The sequence below is a fragment of the Perognathus longimembris genome, chromosome 14 (genome assembly GCF_023159225.1).
Source record: "Perognathus longimembris pacificus isolate PPM17 chromosome 14, ASM2315922v1, whole genome shotgun sequence".
Classification (NCBI taxonomy): Eukaryota; Metazoa; Chordata; class Mammalia; order Rodentia; family Heteromyidae; genus Perognathus; species Perognathus longimembris.
In genome coordinates, this window is record NC_063174.1 from 27,722,720 (window position 1) to 27,746,850 (window position 24,131).

Genomic DNA, 24,131 nt, shown 5'->3' on the forward strand with positions numbered 1-24,131 from the left:
TGTCGATACCTTCGTAACCCTTATTTACTTAATTCCATATCGCTAACCGTCAGGGGCACTGCTGTGTAAATAGTCCTTCATAAACACAAGTACTTTTAACGGTCAGATAGGTAACTTTTACGTCCGCGATGAGCGCTAGAATTTTATCCAATATGATAAGTCTTAGGGCGTGATGTGCTGCCTTTAAAAAGTTTGTTTTACCTCCCGAGATTGTTTCCACCCGGAGAGGCATAGGAGGACACCCGGAAGTATTCTTTCCACGGTCGGGTGCGTTTTTTTCTGGGCGCGCATGCGCGCTGCTTCCCAAGGGTGGGCCGTCGGGGAAGTGGGTGTTGACCCCGCGGGCAACCGAAACTGTTGTCAGATCAAACTCCGGACTGCGCGTTGGCCGAACTTCCTGGGGACCCGGCGGAGCTGATTTAGATGTTCGACCTTTGCTTATGGGCGCGCGTGTAAGGTTTTGTGGGTGAAAATAGGAGAGAGATTAAGCTGCTTACGTGGGATATTAAAAAACCTACAGCATTTCGGTTTTGCCTGCCTGACTCCCAAGAGATGTCAGCTTCGCTTGCAGGTCTGGCTGGCCCCGGCAGCGTTGGCGGGCGGCGGGCGTTGTTCACGTAGAGGTTGTTTTTCTAGGCCTCCTTCCTTTCGCTCACCTTCGTAGGTGCATACACTCAGTGGAATTAATGGGAAAAGTAGGATCTTCTAACCATCTTGAACCCCGGGTTAAATAGCGAAACTTAAAATTCCTTCTGGAGGATATTTTGTTTAGACGTTGAACAAAAGAAGTTAAAGGCTGTTTCCTGATCACTTTTGAAATTCACGTATTCTTCCTCGTATGACACTCCATCCCTCCCATTTTTCTCTCTTGGTCCTCAAAGAGATGAAATTTTTGTTCTGAAAGAAAATTCTTGCCTTCGGACCTGTGGCACTAGTTTGGTTATCAACAATATGAAAGGCTCGGAGTGTAGCTTAGAAAAGAAAAAAATGGTTAAGATGCCGGCGAGGAAGCTTCGTGAGGTTGTTTCTCCAAGTCGGAGAAGTAATTTAGCTCTGGTGAAAGATGAGTTGCCCCGTGTTCCTCCAGCGTCGTCTGCAAATAAACATCTTCCCATTCGAATGGAGACTAGCTTAAATGGAACCTTATGTGGTATGTGACTCCGAGTTCTGTCGTTCCTCATTCACTTTCATTGTTGTAAATAGTAAAGTCATTATTACCTCCCGCCCTCCCTTCCTTAAAATTTTTGAGGACTAGTAATGTTCAATTTTTCAAACATAACATATGTCTCCCTTATACAGACTTCTGAAAATGGCCCTTTTCCCTGGGAAAATGGCCAGGCAGTCCACAAAATGTTTGAATGGATGGAATGAAGGAAGCTTTAAGATTTCCTGCTTTTTCTTTCTTTTCTTTTCTTTCTTTCTTTTTTTTGCCAGTGTTGGGTTTGAATTCAGGCCTGAGCACTGTCCCTGAGCTTCTTTGCTCAAGGCTAGCACTCTACCACTTGAGCCACAGTACCATTTCTGGCTTTATTCTGTTTATGTGGTACTAAGGAGTCAAACCCAGGGCTTCATGCTTGCTAGGCCAGCACTCTACCACTAAGCCACATTCCTAGCCCCCTATTGTACTTTTCTTTGTATATGTTTTGAACATTGTTTATGGTTTCATCTATGATGGATACCCTTGTATTATGTTTTTAATTTTACCAGGCAGAGCTTTTAATGAATGATTTTTGTTTAAAGTGGTGTGTGTGCGCGCGTGCGCGTGTGCTTGCAGCAGGTTCTGATACCTGAACCCAGGACCTTGTACTCCTGCTTGGCTTTTTCACTAAAGGTTATCACTTACCATTTGAGCCACGCCTCCACTTCTGGCTTTTGCTGGCTAATTGAAGATAAGAGTCTCTAGATTTGTCTGCCCAGGCTGGCTTCAAGCTCCTAGCCTCAGATCTCAGCCTCTTTGAGTTGTGAGCCACTGGCACCCCCAATCTACCTTCTTTTGGGATAATACTATCTAGATGGGCACGATTGAAAAGCACTATTTAAGTTATTTGATTACTTCAATTTACTTATCCTGTCTGAAACTTAGTGAAAATGAAAATGACATATGCTTTACCCATTACACTGTAAATTGTACTAGTTATCATATAAGGTTCAAATTAATAAGTATATGTACAAAACAACTAATGCTTTAGAATGCTGATTCTTTTGAGATACAGTAGTGACATTATAGCATATGTTAAATTAGGCTTTTGCATCGTATCTTTAGTTTCTGATAAATCCCTTAGTTTTTCCACATGGAATTAAAAAAATTTTTTTTTTTTTTTTTGGCCAGTCCTGGGGCTTGGACTCAGGGCCTGAGCACTGTCCCTGGCTTCTTTTTTGCTCAAGGCTAGCACTCTGCCACTTGAGCCACAGCGCCACTTCTGGTCAAAAAAAATTTGGAATTGAAATATTTTTAAACATATTTATGTTCTTTGATTGTCTATACTTACCCCTTCCCTATCCCCCACTCAGTTTCTTTTGCATGCAAAATGACTTCTAATTTGGATCTCAATCTGGAAATTTTGAATCATGCCTATATAGTTATTGAATCATGTCTATATAATTTCTATAGAAAATAATTGGTTTCTTAAAACTACTCAAATGTATTCCTTTGTTTTCTTAGGTACATCAGATTTAACTTCTGAAAGAAATTATTACCAGCATTTGTTAAAAAACCCCACTGGATCAGAAAATGTAAGCAAAGTAATTTTAAAAACTATAGACATTATTTATCCACTTGTTTATGTATTTTATTTTCAGTACTCGGATTTAATTCAGGGCCCTGTGATTGCTATGCAGGTATTCTACCCCTTGAACCATGCCTTAGCTCTGCAAAAGCATTTGAACCATGTTAATCATACTAAAATTTTCAGTGTTATCAAAGAAGGTGTTCTGAAAGTATGAGATACCAATAAATGACAAGTTTATTCATTTTGTTTAGATAATGCATAAAATGAGAAATGTTTTATGCTATCATTGTGCTTGAATAGTGTTTGCAATGTTAAATATATCTAATTTCACGTGTGTGTGTGTGTGTGTGTGTGTGTGTGTGTGTGTGTGTGTGTTGATACTGGGGCTTGAACTCCAAGCATTGAGCTCTTCCTTAGCTTTATCACTTGAGTCATATCTCTGCCTTTTTGCTGGTTAACTGCTCAGAAGAGTATCTTGAATTTGTTCGCTCAGGGCTTCAAACCATGGTCCTAAGATATCAGCTTACTGGTAGGTAGGATTACAGGTCTAAGCCTCCAGTGCCCAACACATTGTTTTTGTTATTTAAAGAAAGTTGATACCTGTCATCAATTGATACACTTGAAGAAATTTCTTTTATGACTCTTTCCTTTCCCTCTTCTGATTTAGCAGTAAAAGACATAGTGAAGAGCAACATTGAATGACTCTAGTATGATAAAAGTCATAGTGTCTTTTTTTTTTTTTTTTGGCCAGTCCTGGGCCTTGGACTCTGGGCCTGAGCACTGTCCCTGGCTTTTTGCTCAAGGCTAGCACTCTGCCACTTGAGCCACAGCGCCACTTCTGGCCATTTTCTATATATGTGGTGCTGGGGAATTGAACCCAGGGCTTCATGTATCGGAAGCAAGCACTCTTGCCACTAGGCCATATTCCCAGCCCCATAGTGTCTTTTGAAGTCATAGTGTGTCAGCAATGAATAGAATCTTCAAGTTGAAGTCTGTGTTGTATACAGGAATAGAAAGCTGTTTGCCAGTGGATGTTACCATAAAAAGGAGCCTTTTGAGACCACATATTAACTCAATGACAAAGAATGCTATGATAAACATGCAATGTTAAAACACTACTTGACCATCCTCATCTACTTCATTTGACTCAGATTTTCACATTTAAGTAAAGTAATTGAGTCAGGAAGTATTAAATGACTTGTACTTAAGGCACAGTAAGTATTGAGTCTGAATTTCAGCATCATTTTTGTTTACTTGTTCACTTTTTCATTCATCTGACAGCTAATCCTTAAATAGCTTCAAGACAGTAAGCATTTTCTAGTTAGGAAAGATATAAAACACACCCCTTCTTCTCAGAACACAGTATTCACATGACCAGTGAATGGTACTTGATGGTGCTTGTAATCATAAATGCTTATGTAGTTTCTCTCTTTTTCCTTTCATATACCAAAGGGTTTTTCCAAACATGTAGTATCTGGGCTACTTTTGGATGAAACAGAAGAGAACAACAGACAAAAAGGTAAAGAATAAAATTCTATTTGTTTGATTTTCTTTCAATATATTTTAAAAGTCCTTTGAAAAGTTTTATTCAGCCAGGTGCTGGTGGCTGGAGGCTGAGATCTGAGGATCACATTTAGAAGCCAGCCTGGGAAGAAAAGTCCATGAGACTCATCTCCATTTAGCCACCAGGAAACCAGAAGTGGCACTGTGGCTCAAAGAGGTAGAGTGCTACCTTTGAGCACCAAAAAGCTCAAGGACAGTGCCTAAGCTCTGCGTTCAAGCTCCACAACTGACAAGGAAAGAAGGAAGGAAGGAAGGAAGGAAGAAAGGAAGGAAGGAAGGAAGGAAGGAAAAGTTTTATTTATTGGCAATTTTTTAAGATTTTTTTATTTTATTCAAAATGTTTTTCTCTTAAGTGTTTGATAAGGGTTTATTTATTTATTTATTTATTTATTTTTGGCCAGTCCTGGGCTTGGACTCAGGGCCTGAGCACTGTCCCTGGCTTCTTTTTGCTCAAGGCTAGCACTCTGCCACTTGAGCCACAGTGCCCTTCTGGCCATTTTCTGTATATGTGGTGCTGGCGAATTGAACCCAGGGCCTCCTGTATACAAGGCAAGCACTCTTGCCACTAGGCCATATCCCCAGCCCCTATTATTTATTTATTTATTTATTCATTTATTTTTATTTATTTATTTTTTTTGCCAGTCCTGGGCCTTGGACTCAGGGCCTGAGCACTGTCCCTGGCTTCTTCCCGCTCAAGGCTAGCACTCTGCCACTTGAGCCACAGCGCTGCTTCTGGCCGTTTTCTGTATATGTGGTGCTGGGGAATCGAACCTAGGGCCTCGTGTATCCGAGGCAGGCACTCTTGCCGCTAGGCTATATCCCCAGCCCCCTATTATTTATTTTTAATAAATATGTGTATACCAGTACTGGGGCTTGAACTCAGGACTTCTTGCTTTAGCTTGGCTTTTTCATTCATAGCTGGTGTTCTACCACTTGAGACTTGTTTCCACTTCTGGTTGTTTAGTGGTTAGCTAGAGATAAAGGCGTCTTGAATTTGTCTTCCTGGGCTGGTTGAAAACATTGATCCTCAGATATCAGCTTCAAGCCACCAGCACCCAGTTTCAGGATATTTTTTCATCATTATTATTTTTTAAGATAGTGTCTAAGATAATATCTCACTCTGTAGCTCAGCCTTCTAAATGTTGAGAGTATAGGAATGTGCCCTTATAGTGTACCTTCAAGATTTTAAAAATAGTATTTACTTTCTAATGTTTATGGTTTGATTATATATTTTTCTTGGCTAGAACTATATTATTTATTCCTTGCTTTTTTTTTGTCAGTCGTGGGCTTGAACTCAGGGCCTTGGCGCTGCCCCTATGCCTCTTTGTGCTCAAGGCTATTGCTTTACCACTTGAGCCACAGGCCCACTTCAGGTTTTTAAGTAGCTAATTGTAGAGTCTTACGGGAACTTTTCTGCCTGGGCTGGCTTCGAACCGCCATCCTCAGATCTCAGCCTATTCCTTGCATTTTTTTTTAAAATTGAGGAATACCATTACTAAATCCCTAGCTATTTTCTCTTTAAAAAGTTGAGGATTTTGATTACCATATTATCATTTATTTTCAAGAATCTGAAATATTATGTCTTAATTTTGCAGCAAATGACATCTTTATTTCTCAGTATACAATGGGACAGAAAGATGCTCTAAGAACAGTTCTAAAGCAAAAGTAAGTTTTATTAACAGAAAATAGTGGGATCATATTTTGTGCTTAAAGTCACCCTCATTTGTACTTTGCACACAGGAACAGTTTATTGTCACTACAGGATGCACTGTGTGGTGATATGTGTAAGGCTTTTCTCCTGGTGCTGAGCATACCTGAAGTGCTCAGTGGCAATGAGTGTTATAAAAGAAGTTCTATTCTGGAAGCTATACTACATTAATTCATCTAACACAAAATATGATGAAATAGATTCCATTACTATCTCAATTTTACAGAATATATTAACTCATAGAACACTCACACCTATGGAAAAGATCTGTCACAATCCAAGTTTTATAGAATTTCGTGTGTGTGTGTGTACGAAATAATCTTTAATGAAAGTAGCAAATGCACATCATTTTTAAAAGTCATATAGTATTAAAAACTTTTAACTGAAAGCAAAACCACCATTCCTTAACTACCAGATAAGCTCCCCAAAGATAGCCACTTTTAATTCTTTTATCTCCTTTGAGAGGGCATTCATAAGTAATATACCTATATTACTATTTTTTTAAGTTTCTTTTTGGGGGAAGCAGACTTATTCCTTTAAAAGAATTGGTTTTTATTAGTTATACCGGAGGATTTTTCTATTATTACATCTCCACGTTTATACTGTTTTCCAATTGATTTCACCCCCAGTATCACACTCCCTACCTCCTTCCCCTTAAACTATTTTTTATTTATTAAATGTAAAATATACTTATCCTACTATGGTAGGTCTTTTTTTTGGGGGGGGGGGCAGTCCTGGGGCTTGGACTCAGGCCCTGAGCACTGTCCCTGGCTTCTTTTTGCTCAAGGCTAGCACTCTACCACTTGAGCCACAGCGCCACTTCTGGCCTTTTTCTGTATATGTGGTGCTGGGGAATTGAACTCAGGGCTTCATGTATAGGAGGCAAGCACTCTTTGCCACTAGGCCATATCCCCAGCTCCCAAGGACTTAACTCTTAAATTACTTCCTCATGCCTCTTTCGTTGTAGTTGTGTGTATATGCATATATATGTACATATATAAATATTTACATACTTTTATTTTGTTTGAGTACTTGAAAAATTTCAAGAACTAGATTATACTTGTGCAGTATTCTGCTTCAGCACAAAGAAAAGCAATGAACCCTTCTCATGTCATTTATGAAATAACCTAAATCAATTACCAAAGCCCAAAATTAGTTTCTTCAGAGCTGTTTTTGTTTCTAATATTAGGTTTTTTTAAGTTCTCGGAATCAAATAATTAAATCTAATGTTTTTCAGAGAGTTAAAGAAAAAAATACAATTGTATTTATGTTTTTATCTTAAATTATTAGCTAAATATATTTTTACATATATTGAAAGATCTATACACAATGATCAAGTATAATTTAGCCCAAGAATGCAGCAAGCAGTATTTTAAAAGTGATAATAGCGAATTCTAGATAGCATTTACTATGCTCCTTGCATGGGTCCCTTCTTGCTTATTCTTCCTTGTGTAAAAGGCTAGCATGCCTAGTATTGTTCTCACTTTACAAATGAGGCCCAGGCAGTCCATTCAACAGCCACTGCTTCAGTAATAATTCCTGATCTGTTAATAAATTTCTGTCTTTGGATCAAATGAGAAAATATATGTAACCAGCATTTAACAGATCAATCATGTAATGATTTCATATTCTTTTCTTACTCTCTTAACCACTCCCACTGGCCAACTATCCCTCTCTAAAACTAATATAGAATAATAGATTATTAGCATGAAATAAAATGTTTCTTGCAAACTAATTAGTTGATGTGGGTTATTTTATTTTTTTGTGCCAGTCCTGAGGCTTGAACTCAGGGCCTGGGTGCTGTCCCTGAGCAGTTGAGCTCAAGGCTAGTGCTCTACCACTTGAGCCACAGCACCACTTCTGGCTTTTTCTATTTATGTGGTACTGAGGAATCAAACCCAGGGCCTTCAAGCATGCTAGGCAAGCACTCTACCACTAGGCCACATTCCCAGCCCCATTTTTAAAAATTGTTATTATACAAATGATGTTTAGAGGGGTTACAGTTACATAATCAATATGCTATTTAACATGAAAAACTAGCCATGTTTTTCAAAACCAGTTTGGAAGTCTTAACTAAATAAGAAAAGGAAATATTGACAGAGGAGAAGCAAAGTTATTATGTGTATCCTGCACTTAGGATATTCAAGACCACTAACTCAGAAATTTTTAGAAAAAGTAACATTTGGGAAGTTTTGTACGCAGTATATTATCTAGTAATAAAACTTTAAAACACCTTATCACCCCCCACCCAAAAAACTCAGGGCCTGGGCACTGTCCCTGAGCTTCTTTTGCTCAAGGCCAGCACTCTACCACTTGAGTCACAGCACCACTTCTGGCTTTTTCTGTTTATGTGGTACTGAGGAATTGAACTCAGGGCTTCATGCATGCTAGGCAAGCACTCTACCACTAAGCCACATTCCCAGCCCAATTGGCAAAGTAGTTTCAAATTTACCTTAATGAGTATAGAGTTGAGAATATATATATATGTATATGTATATATTTTATGTGTATGTTTGTGTATCTGTCTATACTATTTTTCTAGAATATGTGAAATTGTTTCCAGTATTATCTTTACTAATCTCAACTGTATGCATTTTATTTATATATATCCTTAACTACAGATGTGACAGAGATGAAATGATGGGAGAACTTGTTCTGTTTAATATAATAATATGCTGTGAAACTATAGTAATTGTAGGAGATAGACTAGAGCCCTTGAGAAATGGATTGTCTGGCCAGAATATATAGAACAAGTAGATTATCCACTTGAACTTAAATCACAAATAATTTTAAAAAAATTAAAAATGATGTTCACTTCTTAATGATGTGAAAACATGAATTGGAAGAGGCCTGCATTATTTAGTCAAGGAAACTACTTTTAGAGTTTTCAGGAATCTTTTTCATTGTGGTTTTGTTGTTGTTGCTATTGTTATTTCTTTCCGTTTCTGTGTGTATGCCAGTCCTGAGGCTTGAACTCAGTGGCTGGTCACTATCTCTGAGCTTTTGTACTCAAGGCTAGCACTGTAACACTTTACACTTCTGTAACACTTCTGGGTTTCTTTTTTTTAGTGAGGTTAATTGGAGATAAGAGTCCCATGGACTTACCTGCCCAGACTAGCTTCAAACTGTGATCCTTAGATCTCAGCCTTCTGAGTAGCTGAGATTACTGGCATGAGCCACTGGTGCTAGCTTCAGGAATCTTTTGAGATGGTTTAGATTGATCCTGAATACATTGGGAAGGTTGGGTAAGAGTATATCCCATTCTGTATTGGAGTGAAGTAGACAGATTTGCAAATTAATTTTGAGATAGAGCTAACAGGTATAATTAATTAGATATTAAAATGAAGAAAGAGATAAGGACAAATCCCAGATTTTTTTTTTTTTACTGGTGTAAATACATGATCATTAGTATCATTCACTGAGAAAGAACCTTTGGGAGAATAAATTTTGCATTTGAGGTATTTATGAAACATTTAGGAAAAACATAGTAGTACATCGAGTATAAAGGTCACGTTCACAAAAGTAGTCAAAGCAAGAAGTGTGTATGCAAAAGTCATCAGCATGTAGTCAGTAGTATAAGCTCTGTGAATAGTTGAAGTGATTCAGGGATAAGGAGAAGAAAGATGGCATAGGGATGGACTCTGAAGGAAAAAAAATTAAGGATTATGCAGAGAAAGCAAAGTGGTTTACAAATGTTCCTCAGGAAGTTTGTCTATAGATACAGTGGTGTTAACAAAATCTGTGGGAAATAATTTCTAAGTCTGCTGTACTGCTCAAAGGAAAGGACAAGAACTGAAAATTGTCCACTGACCGTATCAAAAAGAACTGATAATGAACTTGATCAGATCAGTTGCAGTATCATACTTGTTTACCCAAAGAATTTCGGAATAAAAACAAAAACAAAAACAGGGCTGGGAATATGGCCTAGTGGCAAGAATGCTTGTCTCGTACATATTAAGCCCTGGGTTCAATTCCTCAGCACCACATATATAGAAAAGGCCAGAAGGGGTGCTGTGGCTCAAGGGGTAGAATGCTAGCCTTGAACAAAAAGAAGCCAGGAACAGTGCTCAGGGCCTGAGTCCAAGCCCCAGGAGAGGCAAAAAGAAAACAAGGGAAGGAAATAACTTGAGAGATGTCCTTAAGTTTTAGCCTTGTTCTTGTGCAGAGGGGTCCTGAGGCAGGGCTGTAACAATAGTTCACTGTGCTCCACCATTTCAGTCTCCTCCCTTCCTCTGTCTTCTCCTCCCCTCCCCTCTCTTCCTTTCCCTTCCTCCCCTTCAGGGCTTTGGAAGTTTGTAGTGGTTGGGGTACCCATTTAGTTCCATCTTTATTTCGACTTTGTTCTGTGTGCTGTAAGCACTGGAATAGAGATTTTGGAAATAGTTATTTTTAAATCTTGACTTTAGTGTTTGAATTATTTTTAATATTTTTTTGTAAATACTTTGTAATAGTGAAATGGACCCTAGTGTCATTTCCTAGTACAAAGCAGGATGTGTGGGAAGAAAATATATAATTCTTGGGTTAAAGCTATTTCCTAATGACCTAAACTGCTGGTGTTTTGTGAAATAAAGTCATGTTCTATACATGTTCTTTACATTTACTACACTGAGCATTCATCAGTTTAGTAATTGGAAAAAAATAAATCGTAAGTGCCTATGAAGAGATGGACATGATTGTATACACCTGGGTTGTAATCCCACTTACTCAGGAAGCCAATGTAGGAAGAGACTGTGGATTTTGAGTTGCCCAGGCCTATTGTTGTCCAATGTAGGCAGTGGAGTGCAAAACAGAGGGAGAGATCAACAAGCAAGTATTGTTATTGTTGTGTGTGTTAGTCCTAGGGCTTGAACTCAGGGCCCTAGGCACTTGCCTTGAGCTACTACTGCCTGAATCTTGGGTGGCTAATTGGAGATAAGAGTTTCACAGACTTTCCTGCTTGGGCTGGCTTTAAACCACGATCCTCAGATCTCAACCTCTTGGCTAGGTAGGATTACAGGCGTAAGCCACTAGAATCCAGCAATGAGGATCCTGGATCCTGAAAGCCAAGCTTATTGAATAAAGGTTTATATTGCAACCTAGAGAAGTAGGAGTTGGTTGATTAGAAGAGGGTTTCAAAGAAAGAGAGAAAGCTTGGAGTAAGCTGTGTGTACAGTGTTGTTCTGGCATTTAGAGAGAAAAGCAGCATGTCTTCTGACAGGTTTGGGGAAGGAGTAGGTCTATACAGGAAGGCAGTACACGGCCAGAGTATTATGAGTGTATAAAAAGCCAAACAAGAATTTAAACCTATTCAGTTTTATTCATAAGCAATAGATTTTTCAATGGTGGAAACATATGTTGGATGATTTTATGGAAGTAAAAACTGGAAGAATACAATACACAATGGTGCAGTTTTGTAGTAGAGAGGAAAAATAAGAAGGGAAAAGTGGTAATCTGAGAAATTCTAGTTCTGGTGGGGACTGGGATCTAGCTGTACCACTGCCTAAATCTGTGAGTGATAGAGTAAATCCAGCCACCTCAGTAGATCTCTGTTTCCTCTTGTAAAATTAGGAAAATGGGATGGATGGGCTGATTCCCACCTCCTCAGTCGATGACACTCTTCATGCAATTGTGACGAAATAATTGACAAAACTTGATGACTCAATTAGATGTGAAAAGGGAAGCAGGCAAGTCAACATAATTTCAGTATTTTGAGACTCAGAGAAAAATGCTGTTAGCAAGGATGGGGAACTATAAAAAAAGGGGTAAGTTTAAGAGTTCCATGTACCTTTAAAAATCAAGGAAAGGGTCTGGGCACTAGTGTCTCATGCCTATAATCCTAGCTGCTTACAAAGCTGAGACCTGGAGGATCAAGATTCAAAGCCAGTCCAGGCAGAAAAGTCTTTGAGACTTCATGTTCAGTTAACCAGAAAAATTCTGGACTGGAGGTGTGGTTCAAGTGGTTAGAGAGTAAGCTGTGAATGAATAAGCTGTGAGGCCAGAGCATGAAGAACTGAGACCCTGAGTTCAGGGACACACACACACACACACACACACACACACACACACACACACACACACACACACACACACGAGGCCTGGGTGCTGTCCCTCAGAGCTCTTTTGCTCAAGGCTAGTGATCTACCACTTTGAGCCATAGTACCACCTCCAGTTTTCTAGTGGTGATTGGAGAATAAGAGTTTCATGGCTTTTCCTGTCCAGGCTGGCTTTGAACCATGATCATCTGATCTCAGCGTCCTGAGTAGCTAGGATTACAGACATGACCCACCCACCCCAACTTTTCAAAGATTTTTAATGATGTGTTTGGTGCCCACTTAACTGAACTGGATGACATTTCTTAATTCTAAATGAGCTAGAATGCCAACCTTACACCTCTAATAATATCTCCTGGGGACTTTGTGTTAAGCAAGTTATAGATTGACAGTTACCACATAGTTTATATGTGGAATCTGAAAAGGTTGAATTCACAGAAACAGGTTCCATGGGTATGAGGCATAGGGAAGAGTGGGAAGATACCGACGAAAGGGTGAAATTTCAATTAGGATGAATAAGTTCTAGAGCTCTGCTGTACAGCATAGTGACTGTAGTTAGTTGCTGAGGGAAGAGGGTAAATGTTCTCAACACAGAAGAAACTGGAAGGTGATGGATATGTTAATTAACTTGATTGTGGTCATTGTTTCAGTGTATAACATATATTGAGACACGATGTGCTATACTGTACATATACAATTGCACTTCTATAATGATGGGAAAAATTGTAGTCAAAATTTACATTGTTAATGTTATCCTTTTTTTGTGTGGGCTGAGTATAGATTGGAATGCCTTAATGAATACTAAACATGTGTTCTACCATTGAACAACACTCCTATCCACTAATTTTATAATTATTCCACGAGTACTTAGAGGATAAGATATCAGTGCTTTAAAACAAAACAGCAATCACATTTGGGAGTAACATTTGATATTTGAATTCTTAGAACTTGCTCATTTTAAATTTGAACATGGTAGCCGGGTGCTTATGACTCACACCTGTAATCCTAGTTACTCGGAGGTTGAAATCTCAGGATCTTGATTCAATGCCAGCCTGGGCAGGAAAGGCCAGGAGCCTCTTATCTCCAGTTAACCACCAGAAAACTAGAAGTGGTGCTATGGCTCAAAGTGGTAGAGTGCTAACCTTGAGCCGAAGAACTCAGAGACAGCTCCCAGATCCTGAATTCAAGCCCCACAACCAACCAAAAAGAAAGAAAATAAATTTGAACATCTTGATTATGTGTCTTTGGCCATGCCCTTTATATATCTTATTTTTCAAGATAGTATCACTGCCTTCAAAGTATTATCATCTTATTTCTTTAGTCCTTAAGGAACAGTGTCTTATTAATTTGTTAATGAGTTAATAGTAGATGAGCATTTGTAGATATTTCTTGAAATAGATCACTGTAGCTTACTACATATTTCTATTGCTGTTTTATTTGTAGAGTGCAAAGCATGCCTGTTTCCAAGGAAGTAAAAGTGCACCTTTTAGAAAATGCAGGCACAGAAAAGGATGCTGTTACCCAAGAGGCTAGAACTTCACCCAGTGGAATTGACTCAGCTACGACTGTGGCTGCAGCCACTGTCGCTGCCATTGCAACAGCAGCTCCACTGCTAAAGGTATGTCTGTTTCCCCAGAAACAGCAAAGAACTGATACTCTGCATGGTTGTGCCCATCCATGTATAGCTTGAGCACATTCTAGTTACACTCAGTATGAAAAATTTCTGTATTTGTTATTGTGTGTTACTTCTCAGGACTTAAGAAAATTACCTCCACTGTTGTGATGACATTAGTGAATCTAGAACTTTCCTACTTGTAGTATTAAAAGCCCACATCCATGGAAACCCCTGGGTTCTGGGCAGCCCTATTGATTCATTGGTCATTTTTTGAGGATTGAAAACAGGGTCATGGTTATGCTAGGCAAGCTCTTCATCACTGAGCTACATCCTGAGTCTATTCATCCCTATTTGAGAGCTACTGGAAACATTAGACAGAAGGAACAGAGATAAAAAGAAACAGAAACAGGTTGGAGAAGACACAGATTTTAGAGCTAAGAGGTGATAGAGCCAACATTAGAATTTACAGCTGCCAAGTTAACTTGTCTTACATTGGGGAAAATCAAAAGCTACATTGTTTTACCCTTTTCTTTTTTTTGATGTCCATGTAAGTGTCTTTAATCTTAGCATTCTAAATTTTTTTTTTTTTTTTTGGCCAGTCCCGGGCCTTGGACTCAGGGCCTGAGCACTGTCCCTGGCTTCTTCCCGCTCAAGGCTAGCACTCTGCCACTTGAGCCACAGCGCCGCTTCTGGCCGTTTTCTGTGTATGTGGTGCTGGGGAATCGAACCTAGGGCCTCGTGTATCCGAGGCAGGCACTCTTGCCACTAGGCTATATCCCCAGCCCCCAGCATTCTAAATTTTTGTGTGGCAAATTTGGTCTGTCTGTCTGTCTGTCTACCTACCTACCTACCTACCTATCTATCTGTTTATCTAATCTATCTTTCTACCTATCTAGTGCTGGTCTTGGGGCTTGAACTCAGGTCTGGGTGCTCTCCCTGAGCTTTTGTGCTCAAGGCTAATAATAGGTATGCTACCACAAATGTTTCCAGCTTTTTAGTAGTTACAGATAAGAGTTTCACAAGACTTTGCTACTCAGGCTGGCTTTGAACTGTAATCCTTAGATCTCAGGCTCTTGAGTTGTTAGGATTACAGGTGTGAGCTTTTGAAGCCCAGTGGTATGCTTATTTTTTATGAAAGAAACATAGGCCTAAAACTTGCAATCTCCTGCTTTTTGCTTCTATGACTCTATGCAAAGGCACCAGATCATCAGAGATTTATTTAAAAAATTTTTAGTTTCTTAATATCAGTTGCTATAAATGAGAAATTGAACATAATTTCTGTATTTTTCTATAAAGATCATGGTGTTATTTTTATTGTTTAAGGTACAGAATGATTTGGAAGCAAAAGTTAATTCTGTTACAGAATTACTTAATAAATTACAAGAGACTGATAAAAATTTGCAGCAGGTTACAGAGCATCAAACAAGTGTTCAGAATAATCAAGAGAAACTACACTGTCATGATCATGAAAAACAAATGAATGTGTTAATGGAGAAGCACTTTAAACACCTTGAAAAACTGCAGCAACAACAAATAGATATTCAGGTAAATATATAAAGCAGATATGCATTCCATAATATTCAGTAGTTATTGCAATGATTTATAGATTGTAACGGCTTTATTTTTTTTTCTTCTCCATTTTTCCCTTTATTTATTTTTATTGTCAAAGTGATGTACAGAGGGGCTACAGTTTCATACGTTAGACCTCTTGTACTGTTTGTTACCTCCTTCCTCATTCCCCCCTCCCCCCTTCCCCTTTCCCTCTCACCCCATGAATTTTTCAGTTGGTTTATACCAAACGGTTTTGCAAGTATTGCTTTTGGAGTCATTTGTCTTTTTATCCTTTGTCTCTCAATTTTATTATTCCCTTTCACTTCCCTAGTTCTAATACCAGTATATACAGTATCCAGTATACTCAGATGAGATACAGTGATAGCGTGAGTACAACCACAGGAAGGGATACAAGAGGATCATCAACAAAAGAAGCTATGGTTTCACATGTCATATTGAAAGTAATTACAACAGTGATATAACACTTGTTTCCATAACATGAAGTTCATTTCACTTAGCATAATTTTATGCGTTCATAGGGGCATAGCTATTAGGCTTTTGCAATCCTCTGCTGTGACTAGCCAAATCTGTGCTAATTATTCCCTATGAGTAAAACCATAGAATCCATGTTTCTTTGGGTCTGGCTCACTTCATTTAGTATAATTTTTTCCAAGTTCTTCCATTTCCTTACGAATGGGGCAATGTCATTCTTTCTGATAGAGGCATAACATTCCATTGTGTATATGTACCACATTTTCCTGATCCATTTGTCTACTGAGGGGCATCTGGGTTGGTTCCATAGTTTAGCTATGACAAATTGTGCTATGATGAACATTGTTGTGTTGGTGGCTTTAGTGTGTTTTTGTTTGTGGTCTTTTGGGTAGATGCCCAAAAGTGAGGCTGCTGGAGAGGGAGGGAGGAGGAGGAGGAGGCCCCGTCGCGGCCTTCGCCGCCGCCAACGGGGCTGTCCCTGTAGCTCCCGATGGAGTTTGAGGCCCTGAAACCGCCGCCGAGCTCTGCCCCGGCGAGACGAGGAGCCTCCCGGGAGCGGCCCTTAGCGACCCGCCTGGCCCCCCTCAGCTTACAGCAAAATAGTGATCTGCTAGACTGCTAACCCGACCATCCAGATTCCACAATGCCTGTGCAGGCAGCTCAATGGACAGAATTTCTGTCCTGTCCAATCTGCTATAATGAATTTGATGAGAATGTGCACAAACCTATCAGTTTAGGTTGTTCACACACTGTTTGCAAGACCTGCTTGAATAAACTTCACCGAAAAGCTTGTCCTTTTGACCAGACAGCCATCAACACAGACATTGATGTACTTCCTGTGAATTTTGCACTTCTCCAGTTGGTTGGAGCCCAGGTACCAGATCATCAGTCAATAAAGTTAAGTAATCTAGGGAAGAATAAACATTATGAGGTTGCAAAAAAATGTGTTGAAGATTTGGCACTGTACGTAAAACCACTAAGTGGAGGTAAAGGTGTAGCTAGTTTGAACCAGAGTGCTCTGAGTCGACCAGTGCAAAGGAAACTAGTGACACTTGTAAACTGTCAACTGGTGGAGGAAGAAGGCCGTGTCAGAGCCATGCGAGCAGCCCGTTCACTAGGAGAAAGAACTGTAACAGAACTGATATTACAGCACCAGAACCCCCAGCAATTGTCTGCCAATCTATGGGCTGCTGTCAGGGCTCGAGGATGCCAGTTTCTAGGGCCAGGCTGAGATAAGGAGGATCTGAATGAAGGCCACCTTGAGAGTTCAAGGAAAGCCTGAGTCTTACACCAAGACCTTAGACCATAACCTTAGACCACTTCCTCCTCTATATACAAAACAAGAAGATGCAAGTAATAAATCAACATTTTAAAATAAAAAAAAAAGTGAGGCTGCTGGGTCATAGGGGAGCTCTATGTTTAGCCTTCTGAGGAATCTCCATACCACTTTCCAGAGTGGCTGAATAACTTTACATTCCCAGCAACAATGAAGTAGGGTTCCCTTTTGGCCATATCCCCTCCAACATTTGTTATTGTTAGTTTTCTTTTTTTTTTTTTTTTTGCCAGTCCTGGGCCTTGGACTCAGGGCCTGAGCACTGTCCCTGGCTTCTTCCCGCTCAAGGCTAGCACTCTGCCACTTGAGCCACAGCGCCGCTTCTGGCCGTTTTCTGTATATGTGGTGCTGGGGAATCGAACCTCGTGTATCCGAGGCAGGCACTCTTGCCACTAGGCTATATCCCCAGCCCGTTAGTTTTCTTGATGAAGGACATTCTTACTGGGGAGAGGTGGAATCTCAATGTTGTTTTGATTTGCATTTCTTTTATGGCCAGTGACGTAGATCACTTTTTCATATGTCTCTTGGCCATTCTCATTTCCTCATCAGAGAATCTCTTTTTAAGTCTTTAGCCCACTTGTTGAGGGGGCTGTTGTTCCTTCCAAAGGAGGAATTTAATTTTTTTAGTTCTGCATATATTTTAGATATGAGGCCTTTGTCCGTTGTATGGCTGGTAAAGATCTTTTTCCAATCTATGGGCTTTCTGTTTATCTTGGGAGCTATGTCCTTTGCCCTGCAGAAGCTCTGCAGTTTGATGCAGTCCCATTTGTCCAGCCTTTCTTTGATTTGTAGCGTTTCTGGGCCTTTATTAAGGAAGATTCGTCCTGTGCCAAGGAGCCCAAGTGTTTGTCCTACTCCTTCTTGTAGTGTTTTCAGGGTATCTGTTTTTATTTTGAGTCCTTTGATCCATTTGGAATTGATTTGGGAGCAGAGTGATATATAAAGATCTAGTTTTAGTTTGTTGCAGGTGTTGAACCAGTTTTTCGAGCACCATTTGTTAAAGAGGCTATCATTCTTCCATCCTATTTTTTTTCAGCTCCTTTATCAAAGATTAAGTAGGCATAGTTCTGCATGTTCATTTCTGGGTCTTCAGTTCTGTTCCATTGGTCTTCAGGCCTGTTCTTGTGCCAGTACCAAGCTGTTTTTGAAGTTTGGTATTGTAATTCCTCCAGCACTGTTCTTTCTGCTTAGGAGTGTTTTTGCTATTCTAGGTCTTTTATTGTTCCATATGAATTTCTGGATTGCTTCCTCTATTTCATTAGAAAATGGTGTTGGGATATTAATGGGTATTGCATTGAATTTGTAGATAGCCTTTGGCAATATTGCCATTTTGACTATATTAATCTTCCCAATCCAGGATCAAGGGAGGTTTTTCCATTTCCTTAGTTCATTTTTTATGTTTTTAAAGTTCTCATCATAGAGGTGTTCCACTTCTTTGGTTAAGGTTATTCCTAGGTATTTTATATTTTTTGAGGCTATTGAAAAATGAGTTGCTTTCCTGATTTCGGTCTTGGTCTTCGGGTCATTGGCATATAGAAAGGCCGTTGATTTTTGAGGGTTTATTTTATATCCTGCGACTTTGCCAAAGTTTTGGATTAGCTCTAGTAGCTTGGGAGTAGAGTCTATGAAGTTCTTTAGGTATAGGATCATGTTATTTGCGAAGAAAGAAAATTTAGCTTCCTCTTTTCGTATTTGGATCCCCTTTATGTTTTCTTCTTGCCTAATTGCTCTGGGTAGGAATTCTAGTAATAGGTTGAAGAGGAGAGGAGAGAGCGCACATCCCTGTCTTGCTCCTGATTTTAAAGGGAATGGCTTCAGCTTTTCACCGTTTAGAATTATGCTTGCTATTGCTTTGTCATAGACCGCCTTTATTATATTCAGGAATGTTCCCTGGAATCCCAGTTTTACCAGGGCTTTTATCATAAATGGGTGTTGGATTTTATCAAACACCTTTTCCACATCTAGGGATATAACCATGTGATTCTTTACTTTGCTCCAGTTGATGTGGTAGATTACATTAATTAACTAGTATATATTGAACCAACTTTACATCCCAGGCATGAATCCAAATTGATCATGGTATATGATTTTTTTTTTATGACCTGTTGACGTCGATTGGCTAGAATTTTGTTGAGAATTTTTACATCAATATTCATCAGGGAAATCGGTCTATAGTTCTCTTTCCATGATGAGTCCCTGCCTGGTTTTGGGATGAGGGTTAAACTGGCTTCATAGAATGTGTTTGGTAATGAACTTTCTCTTTCAATTTCATTGAAGAGTTTGAGAAATATTGGTGTGAGATCTGTTTTGAAGGCCTTGTAGAATTCTGCTGTGAATCCTTCTGGACCTGCGCTTTCTTGGATGGGAGATCACTTATTGTCGTTTCTATTTCAATGCTGGATATTTGTCTGTTTAGAAGGTTTAAATCTTCATGGTTGAGTTTGGGGATATCAATTTTTGCTAGGAAATTGTCCATTTCTTCCAGGTTCTCGAATTTGTTGGCGTAAAGTTTTGCAAAGTAGTCCCTTATTGTGTTCTAAATTTTGGTGGTCTCTGTGGTGATGTTACCTGTTTCATCTCTGATCTTGTTTATTTGGGTGTGCTGCCTTCCTTTTTTGGTCAGATTTGCTAGGGGTCGGGCTATCTTGTTAATTTTTTCAAAGAACCAACTCTTCATTTTGTTGATTCTTTTGATTTTTTTTTTTTTTTTACTCCAAGTCATTTAATTCTGACTTGATTTTAATTATTTGCTTCCGTCTATTGGCTTGTGTTTTGGCTTGTTCTCTTTTGAGGAGATTAAGGTGCTTCCTTAAGTTGTTGAGTTGCTGTTTCTCCAGTTTGTTGATGTAGGCACTCAGGGATATAAATTTTCCTCTGAGTACTGCCTTTGCTGCGTCCCAAAGGAGCTGGTACTTTGTGTGCTCATCTTGGTTTAATTCCATAAACATTTGGATTTCTGTTCTAATTTCTTCAATGACCCACTGATGGTTCAGCATTGTATTGTTTAGTCTCCATGAATTGTAGGGTTTTCTGTGGTGGCTGTTTGAGTTGAGCTCTAATTTTATTCCATTGTGGTCTGAGAGAATGCAGGGACTGAATTTGTACAGATTTTCTTTGTGCCCTAAGATGTGATCTATTTTGAAGAATGTTCCATGTGCTGCTGAAAAGAATGTGTATTCTGGTGTTGCTGGATGGAATATTCTGTAGATGTTGGTTAAGTCTAGTTGGTGTATGCATTTGTTTAGTTCTGTGGTTTCTTTGCTTAGTTTTTGATGTGTTGATCTGTCCAGAGGTGACAGTGGAGTGTTAAAGTCTCCAACTATCAATGTGTTTGGGTCTATGAGTATTTTTAGAGTCAGTAGTGTTTGTTTGATGAAGTTGGGTGCTCCTGTATTTGGGGTGTTGATATTTAGGATGGTTATATCCTCCTGTAGGAGAGATCCCTTTATTAGTTTGTAGTAACCTTCTTTTTTCTTCTTACTGTTTTTAATTTGAAGTCAATTTTATCTGATAATAGGATTGCAGCTCCAGCCTACTATGGGGGCCATTTGCTTGGTAGATTTTATTCCAGCCTTTCACTTTTAGAAGATGTTTTCTTTTGCTGGATAGATGTGTCTCTTGGAGGCAGCAGAAAGATGGATCTTGATTTTTGATCCAACTTATGAGCCTATGCGGTTTAGTTGGAGAATTAAGTCCATTAATATTTAGAGTTAGGATTAAGAGATGATCATTTGTGCCTTTCATTATAGCTATCTTGTTAAAAGCTGTGTCTTCCCAATTCTTGATCTAATATTCTGGTTTTCTATTTAGGGTTCATTTCTCTGTCTATATTGTGATCTTTATTATTTTCCCTGTGTAGTACATTCTTGAGGATTTTCTGTAAAGCTGGTTTGGCGGAGATAAATTGTTTCAGCTTTTTCTTACTGTGTTGGCCTTCGGCTATGAATGAGAGTTTAGTTGGGTACAGTATTCTTGGTTGTTATTTTTATTTAGCTTTTGGCATACCTCATTCCAGGCTCTCCTTGCTTTCATGGTCTCTGCTGAGAATTCTGGGGTAATTCTGATTGGTTTTCCTTTATTGTGATTATGTTCTTTAACAGCTTTAAGGATTCTTTCCTTGGACTCTATTGATCCTGTTTTGATCACAGTGTGTCGATGGGATGTCCTATTCTGGTCTGGTTGGTTTGGGCTTCTAAATGCTTCTTGTATCTGATCTGCATAGGCCTATCCTTCTGGATATTTGGGAAGTTCTCAGCTAATATTCTGTTAAATAGGTTGCCTATTCCATTGACTTCTTTCTCCAGGTTTCCTGAATACCTATTAGCCTTAAATTGGGCTTCCTGATTGTATCTTGGATCTCCTGGAGTGATCTGTTTTGCCACCTGAATTGGTTTTGTATTGTTTTTTGTTCTTTCTCCATAGGTTCTAGGGAATCTTCAGTTCCTGAGATTTGATCCTCTGCTTTGTCTAGTCTGCACTGTAGGCTAGCTACTTGATTTCGAATCTCTCTTCCTTCTGACTGGTCTTTCTTGATGGTTTCTATGTCTTTGCTATAATTTTCTCTTAGGTCTTGCATGAACTTCTTTACTTCATTAATTTGGTTCTGAATGCTGTCTCTCAAATCTTTTAGCTGGGTAGCTAGCTTTTCATTGGACTCTTGAAGTTCATTTATCTTTCTATTTGTGGAGGCCATGAAAATCCCCTATTATTTTATGGAAGGATTGGTGTATTCATTCAAACTTTTCATTTAACGTTTTTATCAGTAGAGTTTGTAGAGCATTTTGAAGGTTCTCTTCTAGGTCTTTGACTGACTGCTCTGCTTCCTGCTTGTTTTGCATGGGAGATACGATCCTCTGGGTTGCCATCTTTATTGTGCATCTTCTGCCCATTTAGATTGGAAATGGCAATCTACAAGCACCTTTGAGCACCGGAAGTTCACAATTATATACAGATACCTTCCCTCTCTTTTTTGTATATAAAATCAGATTTGGTGTCCCCAAAGAATACAATTTTAATATAACAACCAACCCAGAGCCCTGTATTCAGTAGTTACTTATTTACCGTTATAACCCTATGAGCAATTTTTGTTCTTATATTAAGTTCTTTTTGGACTGGTGGCATTTCTTTATGAACCCCTTTGATTTACTTTGATTTATCCCTCTGATTGAACAGGCATACCTATATCAGATAACCAGGGGTCAGTGGAGTCTGGAGGTCCTGGAAGTAAATGTAGGAGGGTAAGTTGGGGTAGTGAAGATAATAGAGTAAAATGAATTGGGGGTGATGATTTTGGTTTAGTTTTAGTGAAGTGGAAAGGTGGAGAAGAGTAGAATTGGTAGAAAGAACGAGGTTAAAATGATAGACAATGGAGAGTCTGCAGAAAAGAGTAAAGGTGTTAGTCAAAGGAAAGTAATTTTAAAGAAAGAAAATGTGATAAAAGAAGCAAAGAAAAAATACAGGAAAACAAACACACAAAACACAAAAAAATTACCAAAAAAACAACAAAGAAAGCCCAATAGAACGAGCAAATAAAAACGGAAAACCAAAAACAAATGCCAATTCAAAATTGAAAAATAAAAATGTTTAAAAAATGTTTTAAAAAATGGAGTCTTCCTTGTTTGAGTGGGCTCTCTCCAGTCTCTGGTTGCCTTGCAATGGTCTACAGTCTACTTTCCTGCTACTTCGCTGGTTGGATTTGCTTTCAGTTTGGAGGGGGTGGATCTGCTCTGACCTGCCTCCCCTGTTAGTTAAATTCTAGGGCTCTGTGGTTTTCACAGCTTGCAGGTATGACTTAGGTGTCCTCTGTAGATGAGGGGCGCTGAACAGTGTCAGGAACTATGGCTTCTCCTGTCTGCTGTGGGGCCGCTGCCTTTAATGCCTGGCTCTGAATAGGCTGAGGGTTCAGCATGGTGGGGTGACTCTGGCCTGGTTTACCTGGGTGTGAGCCCCTTGCCCTGGGTGAGGTGCCTCCCTCCTGGGCGGGGTGACCTCCTGGGTGGGGCGACCTTTCCTGGGCGGAGCTGGCTGTGGAATTCAGCTCTGTTTGTGGGTGGGAATTGGGCTACTTCATTAATGGGACTGTTTATCTTTCTCGGAACTGTTTACTCTCCCGTCTGATTGTTCTGTGTCATCAGTAGGTGCTCCCTGCTTTCAGTTTGAATTTAGAAATTCAGGCTGCTGTAGAGTCAGCAGCCATAGAGTCAGTGGGGCGGAGCAGGGTGGGGCACCTGTGGCTGAGTTTACCTGAGTCTGTGAGCCTCCGCCTGGGAATGATCCTCCTGACTGGGCGGAGCTAGCTCTCACACTTCAGTCACTCTTGCCCTTTTCAAAAAGTCCCATTTTCCTCGCTTTCCCCTGGCCTGCTTTAGTTCCAGTCTGGTCTGACTGGGTCTATGCCAGTGTCAAAGATGGCATTTGCTCTGGCGGTGGGGGAACAGCTAGCTTCCAGAAGCTGCTCTGTGCACGCCAGTGAGAATGTCTTTTGTGGATACTCATGGTTTCTCTGTGATTTTGGCCCTTCCGTGCTCAGCTTGCGATCCACCTCTGTCTGCCTGCCTGCCTCTGTCTGGAGTATTTCTTCCTGGTCGCTGTAGTGTGCTTCAGGTGCACGGAATGTTGGGTGCTGTGCAGATGTCTTCATTGGCGTGGCGGTGGGTCGCTGCCCAGAGCTCAAATCTGTGTTTTCAGGCCAGCAAAGTTGATTTTTCCTTCCTGGCCAGAATCCCTATACTGTTATAACTTACTTGGGGTGTCTTTCTAGGAGTAAAAGTTTCTCTGGAGTGGTAAAACTGGGATGTCGGAGGGAGCTCAGGTAGGGCACTGCTGCTCTTCCGCCGTCTTCCAATACTTCTCCACGGCTTTCTTTTTTTTTTTTTTGGCCAGTCCTTGGGCTTGGACTCAGGGGCTGAGCCCTGTCCCTGGCTTCTTTTTGCTCAAGGCTAGCACTCTGCCACTTGAGCCTCAGTGCCACTTCTGGCCATTTTCTGTATATGTGGTGCTGGGGAATTGAACCCAGGGCTTCCCATATGCGAGGCAAGCACTCTTTCCACTATGCCATATCCCCAGCCCACGGCTTTATTTCTTAAATTGTGATTTACTTGTTCATCATTCT

At 39.8% G+C, this 24,131-nt stretch overlaps 1 protein-coding gene across 5 annotated transcripts in view; it reads left to right on the top strand.

Moving 5' to 3' along the window:
- Positions 1 to 360: 360 nt before the first annotated feature.
- The window catches only part of Kiaa0586 (KIAA0586 ortholog), a 107,234-nt gene continuing 83,463 nt past the window's right edge, over positions 361 to 24,131 (top strand). For 4 of the 5 annotated variants that reach the window (XM_048361858.1, XM_048361855.1, XM_048361853.1 and 1 more), the window contains exons 1-6: positions 882 to 1,150; positions 2,663 to 2,733; positions 4,182 to 4,248; positions 5,888 to 5,957; positions 13,473 to 13,647; positions 14,968 to 15,189. In XM_048361858.1, the coding sequence (XP_048217815.1) occupies positions 952 to 1,150; positions 2,663 to 2,733; positions 4,182 to 4,248; positions 5,888 to 5,957; positions 13,473 to 13,647; positions 14,968 to 15,189 (804 nt within the window). In that variant the 5' untranslated portion in view covers positions 882 to 951. Of the gene's footprint in view, positions 453 to 881; positions 1,151 to 2,662; positions 2,734 to 4,181; positions 4,249 to 5,887; positions 5,958 to 13,472; positions 13,648 to 14,967; positions 15,190 to 24,131 lie in introns of those variants that run through there. The other variant, XM_048361856.1, reaches the window with a different exon arrangement.